The 16,740-nt window shown below is 41.5% G+C and overlaps 1 protein-coding gene across 1 annotated transcript in view; it reads left to right on the top strand.

Moving 5' to 3' along the window:
• Nucleotides 1–14,517, top strand: part of Slc17a6 (solute carrier family 17 member 6) — a 37,397-nt gene extending 22,880 nt beyond the window's left edge. Inside the window, exons 6-12 of the mRNA XM_051174281.1 lie at nucleotides 880–966; nucleotides 3,787–3,929; nucleotides 7,109–7,258; nucleotides 11,245–11,377; nucleotides 12,642–12,752; nucleotides 13,118–13,245; nucleotides 14,048–14,517. Coding sequence (XP_051030238.1) covers nucleotides 880–966; nucleotides 3,787–3,929; nucleotides 7,109–7,258; nucleotides 11,245–11,377; nucleotides 12,642–12,752; nucleotides 13,118–13,245; nucleotides 14,048–14,383 — 1,088 coding nt within the window. The 3' untranslated portion in view covers nucleotides 14,384–14,517. The remainder of the gene's footprint in view (nucleotides 1–879; nucleotides 967–3,786; nucleotides 3,930–7,108; nucleotides 7,259–11,244; nucleotides 11,378–12,641; nucleotides 12,753–13,117; nucleotides 13,246–14,047) is intronic.
• The last annotated feature ends 2,223 nt before the right edge of the window (nucleotides 14,518–16,740 follow it).

Raw genomic sequence — 16,740 nt, 5'->3', positions numbered from 1 at the left:
GGCTTACGTTCATAGACTTTAAATATTGCAGTTTTTGTCGCTATCTGAAATACTGTTTGCACAATCAGTTTTTTTAAAATAAAAGCAGAAAACACCATGTGAAGATAAAACTTGTAGTGCAAGACAATGCATGCCTTTCTAGAAAGATCTGTTTCCTTTGATCTGACCTGTCGGAGTGTTTGTCTGCATGCATGTAAGTGCAGCATCTGTGTGCCTGCTGTCCTGGGAGGCCAGAGAAGAGCACCTCATCCCCGGGGTTGGAGTGATGGATGGTTGTGAGTCACTGTGTGGGGCCTGGGAACAGAACACAGGTCCTCTGTGAGAGCAGTAAGTGCTCTTCATCACCTCCCAGTCCACACCCAGCTACGGTTGTCTGTTATGTCCTATCTACACAGGTGCGATGGGAGGTTTTGGATGTTTGGTGGGGGTGGATAGAACGTGTGTGTGCGCGTGTGCGCATGTGTGTGTGCGTGTGTGTGCACGTGTGCGCGTATGTGGTATGTGTGTGTGCGCGCATGCGTGTGCGTGTGTCCGTGCGTGTGCATGTGTGCGTGTGCACTGTGCGTGTGTGCGTGCATGTGTGCGCGCATGTGTGCTTGTGTGCATACATGCGTGTGTGCGCGTGTGCATGCGTGTGTGCATCTGCATGTGTGTGCGTGTGTGCCTTGTGTGCATGTGCGTGTGTGTGCGTGTGTGCGTGCATGTGCGTGTGTGTGCGTGTGTGCGTGCATGTGCGTGTGTGTGCGTGCGTGTGCGTGTGTGTGCGCATGTGTGTGCATGCATGTGCGTGTGCGTGTCAGTCCCGGCACACGTGAGGAGAAAACTTGTGTTGCTCTCATTGTTCTCACTCACTTTCCTCCTTCATCCCTTCCTCTCTAGGTTCTTACGCTGGCGCGGTCATTGCGATGCCCTTAGCTGGCATCCTTGTGCAGTACACTGGATGGTCTTCGGTATTTTATGTGTATGGTATGTCACATTTGCTTGCAATAGAGTTATGTAGAGGCTAAGATGAACACGGTAGCTTACACCGTACAATTTATCTACGCGCTCGCCTTAAAAACTCTATATTCTGAAGAGACGTTGCTTCCTGAGACTCTGACGTTACACTAAGTGATATTGTAGTAAGGGATCTTATAGTGAGCGACGCTTCTGATCGTGAGGGGAGGAAGAGGCTCCTGTTGGAAAGCTGCTGAGGGGTTAGCCCCAACTCACCTCTCTTTCTTGATTCTGCCTCCCTCAGCTGAATGGGTGTGGCAGGCAGGAGAATGGTGGTCCTGCCAATCCATCTATCAGTTGTGATACAGTGTCAGTAGTAACCAGTCACGGAAATTAAAGCTCTCTGAGTTTGGCCACATCCACATTTGTTCCCGTGTTGAGAAAGTCTCAAAATGGAAAATTCATCTTCCTGGAGAACGTTACCAAATAATTGCTTCATATGAGGGCTCTTTGGGTAGTGAAGAGTCCATTAACAGAAATTTGGACCTGTAAATGTCCAGCAATGTAAGCCATATATGTATTTGCCTCTCTCTCTTCCTCCCTCTCTTTCCATCTCTGTCTCTCTCCCTTCCCCTCCCTCCCTCTCTCTCTCTCTCTCTCTCTCTCTCTCTCTGTGTGTGTGTGTGCACGCCATGGCATGTGCACGAAGGTTAGAGGACCACGTGTAGAAGTCAGTTCTCTGCTTCTGCCTCGTGGATTCTGGGAACAGAACTCAAAGGTGATAGGAAGTGTCCTCACCTGCGGGGCCATCTCTCTGGGCTCCTGGAGAGAACTTTTTCATTAGGTTTTCACAAGGCTCTGTGATTCAACACAGTTTGTACTTTGTCTGGCTACTTGCTACCCTGATTTGGCTTAGTCTATGACTTACTTGATGACACGATGGAACTCTAAAGTCGTAGGCACATCTCAAATGGTAGTTGTTTCTTGCAGAAAAGCAAGTTTTCTAAATAGAGAAAGAAAGGGCATGGAGTTTGGTGGGTTGGAAGGTGAGGGAGGTCTGCAAGAATTTGGGGGAGTGGAGACTATGATCAGAAAATGTATTAAAAAGTTGTTTTCCATAAAATGTACTTTTAAAAGAAAAGGAATGCTAATTTAAGTAAGCCATTATGTTTCATTACATCTCATTTAATATTTATCATTGATAATGAATCAAAGGACAAGCATTAGATATTTGAAAAATCACACAGAGAATGCTTGATTGCTATCGGCAACAAAAACTGGATCTTGAATAACACATTCCGTTTTTGTTTGAAAAGTTGGTGCGATAGAACTTGGACAGTAGAGTAAATGGGGAAAGTAATAGCTACCCAGCACCAAGTGGCATAGGACACAAGATATGAGACAGGTTCATGGTAGTGATGAGCATGTGGCATACATGACATGAAGTATGGGCAAGCATGACGAGCGAGCGGTTAGAGACATCACAGGAACTCGGTGTTAATATTCATCAAATGATAGACTCTCAGTTAGTGGATGCTCACTGTGTGACTGACACACACTGCTCTGTGAGATTGAAACAGCATCCCCCCCCAAAGGATGCTTGTAGATGTTACTTTTCACTGGACCTTGTAGTACACACTAAAATCCCAGCACTTAGAGGCCGAGGCAGTAGGACTCTGATTTAGAGGTCAGACTATAGCATGTAACGGGACCCTGGATCAGAAAACTTAAACCTTTCCGGTTTGTAGTGGAGGTCTCGAGTGACTCTGATGCTCATTGAATTCTACAATCAACGTACGACACAGGATTTAAGCCTAGAAAAACCCTGCCACAATAACTACATATATAAGAGATTCACACAACATCCGGCCTCACATTTGCTTTGGGTTCAGCAATTAAAAGGAAGGGAGCACACCAGAAGCTCTGTGCAGGGTTAAGGAAGATGTCTTGGAGACTAAATAGAGAAATGTGAAGAAGTATTAGTTAGCTCAGGAGCATTTAGATTGTTACCTGAGGGATGAAGGGAAGAGATTGCAAGAAAAATGTGATGGCGGGTAGTGGGGAAAGCAGGATAAATCCCCTGGAATTCCTCCTCATGTTGATGTATACAGATTTACAATGCACAGTGAGAGTGTGCATCCATGCTGATGGTGATAAATAAAGATGGGGACGGGAATGCAGAGAAAACAGTTTATGGCCCAGAAATGTAATTTCTGTCAGTCCAAAAGAACGATCGGCCAAGTCTGAGCTAGGATGCGGTGTAGGTCACATCACGTGAAGGGCTTCCGTATTAGTTGTGGAGGCCTGTGTTCATCGGACATGGTCATTTAGGCCAGAAAACTCTTCTGTGTTTTACTTCAAAACAGTGTATGACCTTTAGAAGTGCTGGGCGGAGAGGGGAACAGACATTTCTCCCTCTCTGGAAATTTAAACCACTTTTGTACATTGAAGGTCAGCAAACAGGAAAAAGATTCACCTCTCACTTCATGAAATTCTCCAAAATGAATAATTTGGTTTTGCTCATTATCCTTCTGCCGTGTGGCATTGTGTCCAGCCTGGAGCAGCTCAGTGACAGAATATGAGATGTGTGACTAAACTCCCAACTTCTATCATTCAGTAGTTGCTTGTAAGTTTCCCATGTATCAGTGCTGCTTAATTAGAGACAAAAATATACCGAGGTATCAGCCTTTCGAGATGTCCAGAGGCAGAGGACAGAAAGCAGTTGCTAAAGACAGCTACCCACACCACATCAAATGGCTCCCATTGAGATCATTGTTAATCTTCGACCTTTGGCTGTTAACTGTATTTCTGGCAACTGCCTTTCATCGCCTTGTCAACCCTTTCTTGCAGGAAGCTTTGGCATGGTCTGGTACATGTTCTGGCTTCTGGTGTCTTACGAGAGTCCTGCAAAGCACCCTACCATTACAGATGAAGAACGGAGATACATAGAAGAGAGCATTGGAGAGAGCGCAAATCTGTTAGGTGCAATGGAAGTAAGCATTTCACGATGGTGTCTATGCCTATCTGTACGGCTCATCTTACCATCCTGGATTAACTGCGTTACAGTTCCTTATTAAATAGAAGTAGTCTGGTACCGATCACCAGTCTCTTTCTCTCTCTCTCTCTCTCTCTCTCTCTCTCTCTCTCTCTGTCTCTCTCTGTCTCTCTTTGTCTCTCTGTCTCTCTCTTTGTCTCTCTGTCTCTCTGTGTCTCTCTGTCTCTCTCTGTCTTTCTGTCTATCTCTGTCTTTCTGTCTATCTCTGCCTCTCTCTGTCCCCCCCTCTCTCTCTGTCTCTCTCTTTGTCTCTCTGTCTGTCTCTCTCTGTCTTTCTGTCTATCTCTGTCTCTCTCTGTCCCCCTCTCTCTCTCTGTCTCTCCCATCCATTCTCCCCAACCTCTCTCAGAATGAAAAATGAAATATAAAAATAGATGGGTTAGAGAAGTATTTCTTAACCCGTGGGTTGTGACCCCTTTGACAAACCACTATCTCCAAAAAATTCACATCATGATATATAACAGTAGCAAAATTACTGTTACGGAGTAGCAAGGAAAATAACCTCAGCATGAGGAACTGCATTAAAGGGCCACAGCCTTAGGAAGGTTGAGGACCAGTGGTTTAGAAGCATGGCTTAGTTTGGCTTTCCACTTCCTATACCCCGTTGTCCGTTAAAAGCGCTGTATCTTTCTTCTTACTAGGTTTCATATAGTCATGTCACTTGGCAAATACATTTTAAAATAAGATCAAATGTAGGTAGAACTTACGTTTCAAGTTCTTTTGAACCAAACACTGCGCACAACAAAGCAGTCAACACAGTCACAGATTGTTTTGTCTGAGCACTGCTGACACAATCAACAATGCTTCTCTGAAGCCAGCATCGGTATTGACCCAGAAATCTTTGGCCAGGGAGTTTCCACAGAGGGCACCCAAAATACTCCAGAGGGAGGGAGGGAGAGCGGAGAGATTACCAAGTACAGGGGCACCAGAACAGTGTGCTTCTTGATGCAGCCGAGAGAAAGGTGGGCCCCAGCGGACAGGAGAACCGGATGTCTTTTGACCAGCAGCAACTGTGTCAGCAGATAGGGAGCATGGGAAGGTTTATGGAATGTGTCTCAGGGATGTGGCCTGTTTTCAGAGTTTGGGATCTCTAGCCTGACCCAAGCATGTTCAAGGTCTGGGTTTGAATTATAGCCTGCTGAAGAGGCATGCGGTATGAGGACTCAGTATCCAGAAGGCTCCTAGATAGGTACAAGCACAGTTGGCATCTTGTCCTGCTTACTTTTACCTTTCTGGACAGTTTCAAACTCTTGTCCCATGAATGTGCCATCTTCTCCTCTGTAGAGATCTACAGGATGTAACACAATCAGCAGTGACTCACCGACACAGCCTAATTCATGGCCACATTCAAATTTCTAATGCACAGCCCGGCTAACATCTGTGAGAATCACTCTGCCTTCCTAGTCTTTCATAATCCCTTGCTCTGCGTGTGCATCCAATGAAAAATCACAGGTTACCGTCAGCCGCATGACTTAAATCTTTTATGTTGTTCTCTAGGGAATAATTTTAAACATGATATAAATATAGGAAAATTTAGGGATTGTACATGGACAAGTTGTTATCATAACCATATTCCCAAAGCATCTGAATAAACAGCACATTGTCAGGATGCTGCATACCTTCTTGTAATTCCCGGCAATCTTTAAGCCATAAAATAAGATAGTTGGGAGCTGGAGAGATAGTGGTTAAGAAGGAGCATTGACTGTTCTTCCAGAGGACTAAGGTTCAATTCCCAGCACCTGCAGAGCAAGCTCATGACAATCTGTAACTCCAGTTCCAGGGGATCTGATACCCCTCTTCTGAACTCTGTGGGCACTGGGCACTCATGTGGTGCACAGACAGATGTTCAGACCAAATATGCACATTACAAAATAAATCTTTTAGAAATGGATACTTCTGTTGGGGAATTGCTTTACCGTATGAAGAATGTAGCATCAGGGAAGATAATGCTGCTATAAGCAAAGAAGTACTCTCTCAGTAGGAACAAGGAATTGTTGACTTCTACCTGCTCCATACACAGAGGTATTCTGATGCACACATTCCAGTATTTAGCCATTTTTGTTTATCTGTGAAGTATCCTCATCATTTATGACATACAGGATTAAAAAAACATACGTATCCCTTGGAGCTTACCAATCATGCTGTCACAGAACAAGTACTTACCAAAAGCTACAATGTTTATTATATATTACTGGTGCATGTTTCTTACATGATTTCTTACTATGCTATATTTGAAGTGATCTTTGAAAGTCTAAGCACAGACAGTTTAATACTAACAATTACAGGGTTCAACATGAAGAAATAATTACTAAGTCTGTGAGAGAATTTGCTTCCTGTGTTGGTCATTTTATCATGACAAGGACACGATAGAACTCTGAATGAGGTTATTTTAGGAGAGTATCTTTGGCAGCGACAGCTTTTGTCTTTACTATGAGGTAACTGAGAAAATATCTGTGACTATAAGAAATAGTTTGAAGTCTAAAATATTAAGTGTATGAGGTTTAATTTTTAAGATAGTATAACCACGGCCATCCCCAGGTATTTTGTTTTTATTTTGAAAAGACCCAAATGTCATAATTAGCTGGTAATGATGTCCTGGGCTGTACCTGGTGACCTTCAACATCATGGGATATTTCAGGAACTTATATCTTAGTGTCATAAAATGTAATGGTCTCCACTAACTGTCAAGGGAATTTACAGGTAGATGATGTCTCAGCTGACTTCAGAGAGAATAGGCAATAACAGGTTCTTATATTTTCTTTCTTGTCCAAGTACATCCAGCTTTCAGCATTTTAGATATCACAAAGCCACTGATTTGGTCGTATTTTGCTGAGAAAAAAAAACTGCTTTAAAATCTTAGACATTAAAACCAATGGGTTTGGAATTTATTTTCTATATATGGGAATTTTACATACTTTAGAAACCATAGTACTTATTCAGAGGGATAGACTGGTGCTTTGTTTGCTCCTTTAATGACTCTTCACCGCCCAAGGTGAAGTGGGAAGCTGTCATTACCATCTCTTCTCACACTCGCACTCCAGTCCATGCACCTGAAAACAGAAAGCACCACATTAAGTCTGAAAACTCTAAAACAGGTTACACTCTTTGAACTTTCAGAAATTCAAGACCCCGTGGAGGAAGTTTTTCACATCCATGCCCGTCTACGCGATAATTGTTGCCAACTTCTGTAGGAGTTGGACTTTTTATTTACTGCTCATCAGTCAACCAGCTTATTTTGAGGAAGTTTTTGGATTTGAAATCAGCAAGGTATGTACAAATTCACCTCATTAAAGTATGGGAGAATGTTTGTATTAAGTGAATATTCCTTTCTTTAACAAAAAGTTTGTCCTCTAACCTTGATGATTTACCTCCAGGTAATTTTGTGTGTGTGTGTGTGTGTGTGTGTGTGTGTGTGTGTGTGTGTGTGTGCACACGCGTGTGCGCGTGCTTGCATGGTGTGTCTGCAAGTGTCCTATTCTGTTGCCTGCTAGAAATATCTCTCTAGTTCTGGGTATCCAGGGGAAAAAAATCTCATCTCTGTCTTCCTGTAGCTTATGTCTCAATGGGTCTGAGCAACAATGCAGCCCTTTCCCTACAAACAAATACAACAATCTTTAGGCCGAGGCAATCAAACTGCTAGAAAGAAAGGCAATCTAGTCTAATGGAATTGTGTTTGGGTTACTATCCACCTCTTCTTCTTCCGTGTTCTGTGTCCAATTGAAAGTTACATTTAGCAATCAAAAAGCTGAAAATGCCCTTGCACTTTGCTCATCCAATTTAATCTAACAAGTATTTGTTGAGACTATTATAGGACACTTAGTGCTATTCGGAAATACAACATTGCTTCTCTTTCCCGATATTTGCAGCTTTGTAGTATAAACAAAAATCTTACCAATTCACACACACAGGGCATGCAAGATGTTTGTTTACAGACACAGAAATAAATCCATTTCCAGATTTTCTATAAGGGAGAACTCAACTTTAAACACTCCGTTTGTATAGGGATGTGAAATTCTAGAAGTTTCTTTCATAATCATGAATAACCTCATCTGGTAGACCAGATGGCTAGCTATCATCATTTCTGTCTGACTGATGATTAAACAGAACTGAGGGTGATTATTGAAACTGCCCAAAGGTATATTGACTAGTTATAGACCTAGGACACGGACATTCCATTTCTGTTTTGATCCCCTTTACAGTGTCACACGTCAGTTGACCTGTACATTGAGTCACACACTTAGCAGGACAGTGCTGAGTGCCAGCTCTGAGCTCTGTGTGCAGCTCTCTGCTGAGGCCTGAATCCATTTACCTTTGCTGGCAACAATCATGCCATTTCTCCTTGTGTCATTACATAAGTCCGGCGTGGGCTTGAGCTGTTCATATTGTGTCATATTGAAAGGCTATCTGAGAGCTGGGCTAGAGAAAGCCTGAGCCTGGCAGTTGCTGGCCTAAGAGCTCTTTTGAAGCAGCGGTTTCTAGGGAAACAGTTCCCCTCTCCCTGAGAAGAATGGCTGCTGTAGGCCAGCCTCTTCTCCCCGGAGCAGATCAAACATTGCAGGGCAGCCTCGGGACCTCTGAGAGTCTCACACCTCTCAACAAAGACTGCTGGAGGTATGAGTCCATTTTCATAATCTAGGACAAATGTGACACCCGGCAGCTATTAATAAAGCCAGGACTCGTGGGGGTGGGGAGAGGTGCCAACTGATGGTAATGAAATGATCTTCCTGGGCTCATGTCCCCCAATGAATTGAAAACACTTGAATAAAATCAGGGTAGTTCTCAAAACTAAATGAACTTATGCATGGGTCGATCAATTCACTTATTTTTAAACTAAAGTTTCAGTTACATTCTCCGTGCATCATGGTAAGTGGGTAAAAAGTGTTTTAAATTCTCCAACTTGAAAAAAAAAAGTTGGAAGAGGTCATGGTGGGCCTAGGACATCCAGGTGTGTCCAGATCATGTGACTTTGGACCTAAGCTGCACAATGAAGTATTGACCTACAACTTGGGGCTGGTCTTTGAATAACTCTCATCCTTAATTTTCTTATCTATGTGCTAGAGCTTTAACACATATATCATATATATGGAACCACACAGGGGAAACCTACCTTAATCTTCATTCCAAATAGGCTTACTTAGTTAAGACAACATAAGTCCATGTGCAATACTCACAGGCATGTACACACTGCACACAGTATTACGTAGTTATATATAGGGCCTAATGTATGCATACACATAAGTGAACTATCTCTGTGTGTGTGTGTGTGTGTGTGTGTGTGTGTGTGTGTGTGTGTGTATTTTGCTATGGTAGTACGTATGTATTTTCAGCTCCTTTGAGAGTGGCAAATCATAGCAAAGTCAATTTTAGGATTTTAATGAGCACCATTAAACGTCAGAATACAGGGGAGGATCAGATGAAAGGAGACATTTTGTTCCCTTGAGCTCCTCAGTTGGAGAGGGTACTTCATGCTCTGCCTCCCAACAGTGTCAAAACACGGTTCAGATGGAGTTGGCACAGAAGAGGGAAGAGTAGTGTCTGGGGACCTGGGACTACTAAGAACAGGTTTAGATGATAAATAGCCACCTTACTCTCATGAAAACAAAAAAACAAACTAAAGACAATCCGAGAGGAGATAGATCAGACAGATAATGTGTGCAGGATTTATTGATAAGTCACCAGAGCTGATGGATAACTTGCAGGAAATTTTGCCTAAGAATCTAGAAGATTTCATACTTCCACGCACCCAAACTAGGACCAAAGCTTTCCTCTCGGCGGCCTCTAGCTGTTAGATCCTCTCAGTTTTGTTCCTGGCTTTGCTGAAAGAGTAATTAATGACAGGAAATGTCACTCTTAAGCAGGTAGCCTGCATTTGTAAAACGAAAGCATAACATGGGATTCTGAGAAAACATTTACATGTGTGTGTTCTCTTCAGCATCTTCCTCATTTATGTTGAATTTTGACATATACCTCTGGTGACTAAGAATAAGGGACCACTATGTTTTTCCAACATGTTATTCTCCAAAGCAATATTTTCTATATACTCAATTTACCTTATACCTTTATTTATGTTGTCACATTTCCTGAACACCTACTTGTAAGCAAACCAGTATGCTTATATATAATATCTGATTTAAAATTCCTTTTCATAGTTGCTGAGCAAATCCACACTAAGAGCTCAGTCCTTGGACTTGGGTAGAACTATTTAAAAACTGCCTTTTCAATCTCAGTTTTCCTATTCAATAATACAACTATAAAAGCTCCCATCCTAAGTAGAATAGACAACTCAACAGTTCAAATCTGAATCTGCCTTGGATTGCTTTCCTCTCTCAACTAGTCATGACCATAACTCTCATTTGCGAGCATGAACAATATTCTGCATGTCACTGTAAACCAAAAGCAGAATCTGTATATCATATCCCCTATAACCCACTTGGAAGATGTGCTGAAACACAAACAATACATTCTAGTCTTTCCTTTGCCAAAAGTTGTGCCTCAAAAATATACTCTAGTGAGAACCTCCACTCATATGGCAATAGCCCATTTAAATGTGTTATTTTTCATATCTCCTCCCCATCAGTACCTAGGGAACTGTCTCTTGTTCATAGTTAATTGTTAAAAATGTGTGTTGAAAGCATGCTAGATTTGGGATTGTCCTAATTTCTATGAAATCATTTTAGAGACTGCATACCATGGTATAACAACACTTGATGCAAATAAGTAAAATTGAAGAATTTGTGTGAGTTTCCATAAATGAAATGTATGCTATGAAACTTAGAAGAGGTATCTTAAAATGCAAATGTGTAGTCTTTCACCTTTTGTATAAAGTAAAAAAATCTAAATACAGCCAAAGGCATCTTTTCCTCCCTAGATCTCTCCCTCAGCCTTCTTCCTCTCATTAATGATGCATTTGTGCAAACACACTTAAGGATACGAGATGGATAAACAAGTGTGACTCACTCGCTGACAAGATTCAGAAGGGTTGATTCATGAACTCAGAATGCACTGAATCATAATGTAGCAATAAAAATTTTTTTCTTCTCTAAGATTACAGAAAAAGGATCAAAGCAAATTTACTTAGCTTTTGCGATTTGCTCTGTGGACTTTACTGCTTACTCTAGGAGAGTGAGGGTGCGTTTGGAAACGGTGTTCTTCCTTCCTTGGCTCATAAGGAGCAGATGAAGACAGAGACAGGAAGCCAGGGTCACTCAATTGCCCACTCTCTCTTACTCTTGTTCCCTCTGGTCTTTTGTCAGGTTGGCATGCTATCTGCGGTCCCACACCTTGTCATGACGATCATTGTGCCTATCGGGGGGCAAATTGCAGATTTTCTAAGAAGCAAGCAAATTCTTTCAACAACTACAGTGAGAAAGATCATGAATTGTGGTGGTAAGTGTGTGCGGAGTGGTAAGCATATGTTCCTGTTTGAGGGTCCTGTGATCTACATACACATGAATATGATTTTCTGCGTGTGTTAGACTACTGCATGGCAGTTAGGCCCGCACCTTCATTGTTCATTTGAAATCATTTTCCCACGGCCAAGTTTTTCAACACTCAACACTTAACAAAGTCATTTGTACATATAGTAATAAACCTCCCTAGCCCAATAATCTCTGGCACAAATTATTATCATCATGTCTTTCTAAGGTAGACTGTCCAAACTGGTATGAGTTTGTTAGTAGTCTTGGTTTACTTGGAAAAGTTACACTATAATTTTGTAATTTTAAAAGCTATAGTAATGACTTGGGCTTGTCCAGGTTTTATGCATACGGTCACAATGACTGTGAGTTCATATGTGAGGCTGCCCTGCTGTGTCTAGAAGACACCATTTCCTTTTAGTCATCCACTCTCTCTGTCCCTCACACTCTTTCTGTGCCCTCCTCCACAATGATACCTGAGCATTTGAAGGTGTGTGTGTGTGTGTGTGTGTGTGTGTGTGCGCGCGCGCGCGCGCGTGCATGTGCGAGCATGCACAGTACTTATGTTCTGCTTGGTGCTGAGAATTCTGTGGTGTCTTATCCTCTACACCTTGGGAGTTGTGGGTCTCTGTGTTCATCATTATCTACTGTGAACAGAAGGTTTCTCTGATGAGGGCTGAGAGATATGTCAATATGCAGGTTTTAAGGTAAGTAAGTCACTTGGAGTTAGTTTAATATGTCGATTTAGCAAAGTTAAAGTAGAAAGGTCTCCCATCGGGCCTATGCCTTGTCTAACCTCAGGTTCTTGGCCCAATAATGGTGCCACACACGGGTTAATCTTGTGGAGTAGGACTTGTCATGTCAGTAGTTGCTAATCCAATTATGTTTATGCCACTATTGCACTGAGAGAAGATGGACACCAAGCCCCACCCCTACTGAGGAGGCATTGGCAACTGATAGTTGCTGGGAGAGGAAGACTCAGTTTTCTTAGGGAGTGTAAGTCCTAATAAACAGACCATAACCCAGCGGAAGGCCACACACCCAACAGCCTATGGACACCACTTAATAGGATTTTTGTTTGTTTTTGTCTATTTTTTTTTAAACAAGGACACAATTGGGTGGGTAAGGAAGTAGCGGGTGGCTCTGGGAAGATTTGGGGGAGGAGAAGAATATGATCAAAATACATTGTAAAAAATGCTCAAAACCATAATGCTCTCCTATGCTTGCCTCCGAAGGTTTTGGCATGGAAGCCACCCTGCTTCTGGTTGTTGGCTACTCTCACACTAGAGGGGTGGCCATCTCCTTCTTGGTGCTTGCAGTAGGGTTCAGTGGATTTGCTATCTCTGGTAAGAGTCACCCTCTTTGTCTATATTCGTCTTGATCGTTGCTAATATTTATCTATGTGCTGGACAGCAGTTATAACATCTGGAAACATCATTTAGAAACGCTATTGTTCACCTTTCCCCTTCTGACTGTTTCTTTGTTGTACTTGATCAATTCCTTAAGAGAATGCTTGTCAGTGAGCCATAGTAAGTACTGGAAAAGAGATTCCATGTCCTTTCCTTCTCATGGTGCCCTTGAATGCAGTTATGAAAAGCACATGGTATGCATCCAGTACCCTTTGGGAAGATGTGATCTGATGCTCGGTACCAGATATTCACTTCTTAGACATTTATGCTGCCTTGAGCCCAAGTTTCTATGTATGTTTCAGGTTTCAATGTTAACCACTTGGATATTGCTCCAAGGTACGCCAGTATCTTAATGGGCATTTCAAATGGCGTTGGCACACTGTCGGGGATGGTCTGCCCGATCATTGTTGGTGCAATGACAAAGAACAAGGTAGGAGTAAACGTGGTTCCATTGTAGAAATGCTCTCTGATGGTTGGGAAGCAGCTTTGGCCCACCTCTAAGTAGGAAGGACAAATTAAACCCAGAGGGACAGATCTCTACAGTAGCTCCAGGAAGGTCCACGTCCCCAACCATTCATCAAGGTTTTCTCAAGCCCTTCCTAAATACATTGATTATTTATTTATTTAGAAGTGTTAAGTATACAAGCTAGGGCCTTATACCAAAAAAAAAAAAAAAATACGTATTTCTGATATCCTTGTTGTGACAAGGATGTTATCAATCTTAACCCAGATTCTGAGGCAGTTTTATGTGGAATACTATTATTTAGCTGTCTTTATATGTACATATAGGGCTTCAAATTTGAGTTTTTAACATTTGGAAATGAGGAAAATGAATGAGAAAGACAAAGCAATGGAGTACTGGCTAAGATGGTGCATGGCTGTCACTCTAGCATTGAGGGGAGTTAGGAGAACCCTCATTTCCAGACCAGCTTCGGTTACATAGTGAATTCCCCCAACCCCCCTCCCCAAAAGGAAAACTTTAAAAAAATGATTAATAAACATAAAAGAGACTATTTTTGAACTCAGCAGAGGAGCTATCTATTTAAGATTTTATTTTCAACCTTTTACCTTAAATGTTTAAATAATAAGACAAACAGTTTAATATCAAAGGGTTTGCCCGACCTGGGTGGCCCCAAAGATAGTGCCTCATGAAAAGCTTGAGGGCAGAGCGTGTCCCCAGGGTGGCCTTCCACTCTAAAGTCCGCTCTCACAGCCCTGCTTTCCCCCCACAGTCCCGTGAAGAGTGGCAGTACGTCTTCCTCATTGCTGCACTGGTCCACTATGGCGGAGTCATATTTTATGCAATATTTGCCTCAGGAGAGAAACAACCTTGGGCAGACCCCGAGGAAACAAGTGAAGAAAAATGCGGCTTCATTCATGAAGATGAGCTGGATGAAGAGACGGGGGACATCACCCAGAATTATATAAATTACGGCACCACCAAGTCTTACGGTGCTACCACACAGGAGAACGGAGGCTGGCCTAATGGCTGGGAGAAAAAAGAAGAATTTGTTCAGGAAGGAGCACAAGATGCATACGCCTATAAGGACCAAGATGATTATTCATAACGACGCTACTTGCTGGATTTGTTTCTGGTGTTATGATTACATTAATTGTGATTGCACAAAATAATCTTAAAAATGTGGTGTAAACATGTAAACATACCAACCAAGCAAGTCTTGCTGTTTTAAAAAAGAAATATGAGTTCCAAACAGGCCATGAGATTCCCATCAAGTGCAATCTGTGGAAGTTGTCACGTTATGCCATTTCCATTCAGGTCTTTCATCCTTTCGTTTGTGATTTAGAAGTTTACTGTAGAAATAAGTAGGTGTTCATTGGACCCATCACCACATTAGAGAGCACAACTAAAATAGTTGGCACATGTCATCCTACAGAAGTTAGGAGCCAAAGCTACTTGATCATGCAAACTGCACTTACTTCTTTATTACACCAGACTGCAAAATATCCCAGGGAAATCCTGTGTACAGACATAGTAAGAATGGAAAGCTGGCTAGATCGGGCATTGACTGCAATCATCATGTGTATACCATGGGCTGGCTATATCTTTTAATTGAAGAACTATATTGTATACTAGCAGCTAGTACTCATACTGAACTGTTATTAGGAGTGCACAGTGTGTGATATTTTGTGATCTTCAAAACGCTTATCTTGCAGTGTTTTGTGAAATGCTTGGGCACAAACTCTTACTTTGTATGAAAGAGAGCTCGTAAAGGGAGGGGTATGCTCTATGCTCTCCCACTCATTACCTGACAGTATCAAACCCTTCACATTTCAATAAAATTCAACTTTCATGTAACATATCACATAACTTTTTTTGCAAAAAAAAATATAACAAGAAATAGACTTCAATGTATTTTTTATTACAACTTTGTACTGGTTGTAACTTACATTAGGAAAAAATGATTGATATATATATATATATATATAATCACAAAGAATCTAATAAAAATTTACTATGAAGCTGTAGCCCTTAAAATGCAATATTAACAACAAAATATATAGAAACTGATTTAGATAATCTTCCTTGATAAATAGAGGCTATATGAAACCCATGCCACAAAGCTATATATAATATGAAAAGATTAACAATAGAGATTCTATATGTAGACAATTTTATTATCTAATGTCCCATTTAAGAGATATTTGTCTTGAGTATATAGAACAAAATATATGAAATTATATCTTTATCCCTATATATCTTATACATATCCACTCACACAAACATAACAAATACTTTTCACACAGAACCAAAAACAGCATACACCTAATGTTGGGTTAGGGGATTGCAATTTCTACTTTCATAGAATCATAGAATTTTAGATGGGAAAAAAAGGCATTTTGCTCGTCATTTCTTAATATATTTCAACAGGAACTGCAACATTTGTGTACCAAGCAATAAGTGCAAAGCATAAAACCTCCTGTTATTGTAAATTATGCCCATGTTGCTTGTGGTAGCAATGATTTCTTTCTTTCAAAAAAAAAAGTTAACATTGGAATTCTTTATAATGTTCTGCTGTGATAAGAATGCATAACCCAATTTAACGCGAAATGTCACCTCGTGTGTTTGTGTGTCTGCTATGGGTATTTGATCTGTTCAGTGTCCTGTGCTCTTGACTGGAGGCCCTGCTACTGCAAATATAAAACATGAAGTTTGTTTCTAAATGCAAACCACTCCTGACCTTAAGAAACTAAAACTCCTCTCTGCTTTGTGTTTCAAAGTACTATCATGTGACCATAACCTTTGCTGTGCTGAGTAAAGAGATGTGAACTGTTCTTTTGTTGCTGCAAAACGAGTGTTAATAAAATGTTCTATTAACCCTTTTGTAAAATGAGTACATTGATTTCAGTTTGAGTTGGTGGGCAGCTTTAAGGCTTAGGTAGCTTACAGATGTTCCGATGAAGCCAAATATAGGCTCCACAGTAAGAACCTCCCTCCCTGGCTGGTTAGTGCCTGGGAGTCAATACTCTTTCTCAGGTGGTGAGGCCTGATTCTATAAGAGAGTTAAGGCTGAGAAATAAGTCTCTGAGTCAAACTCTAGCTTTCAATGGCTGAGTCGTCACAACTGCTTCTAAATTTAAAGCAAAGCCCGGAAGTAAACTTCAGCCTGTCAGTTCAATGCTGCAGCCTCATCTTCATTGCCCACAGAGCCTGGATGAGATGCTGCCAGTCATTTCTAGGGACTGTCACTGGTGTTACGTAAACCCACAGACTCACTCGCTCTAAAGCAGGGATTCATTTATTCCAGGGTTAGAACTATTTAGAAAGGACCTTGGAAAGCCCAGTTTTGCCAAAATAAAAGAAAGCAATGTTAAATGTGCCAGTCAAACTATTTGGAGGTGAGCAAGACAGCCAATGGAATGTGTATATCATGGAAATGCAGGCAGAGCCCAGGGTCCACATTTT

The sequence above is a fragment of the Phodopus roborovskii genome, unplaced genomic scaffold, assembly GCF_943737965.1.
Source record: "Phodopus roborovskii unplaced genomic scaffold, PHOROB, whole genome shotgun sequence".
NCBI classification, from domain to species: domain Eukaryota; kingdom Metazoa; phylum Chordata; class Mammalia; order Rodentia; family Cricetidae; genus Phodopus; species Phodopus roborovskii.
The sequence above is the reverse complement of the archived record's forward strand: the minus strand, read 5'-3'. Positions and strand labels throughout refer to the sequence as shown.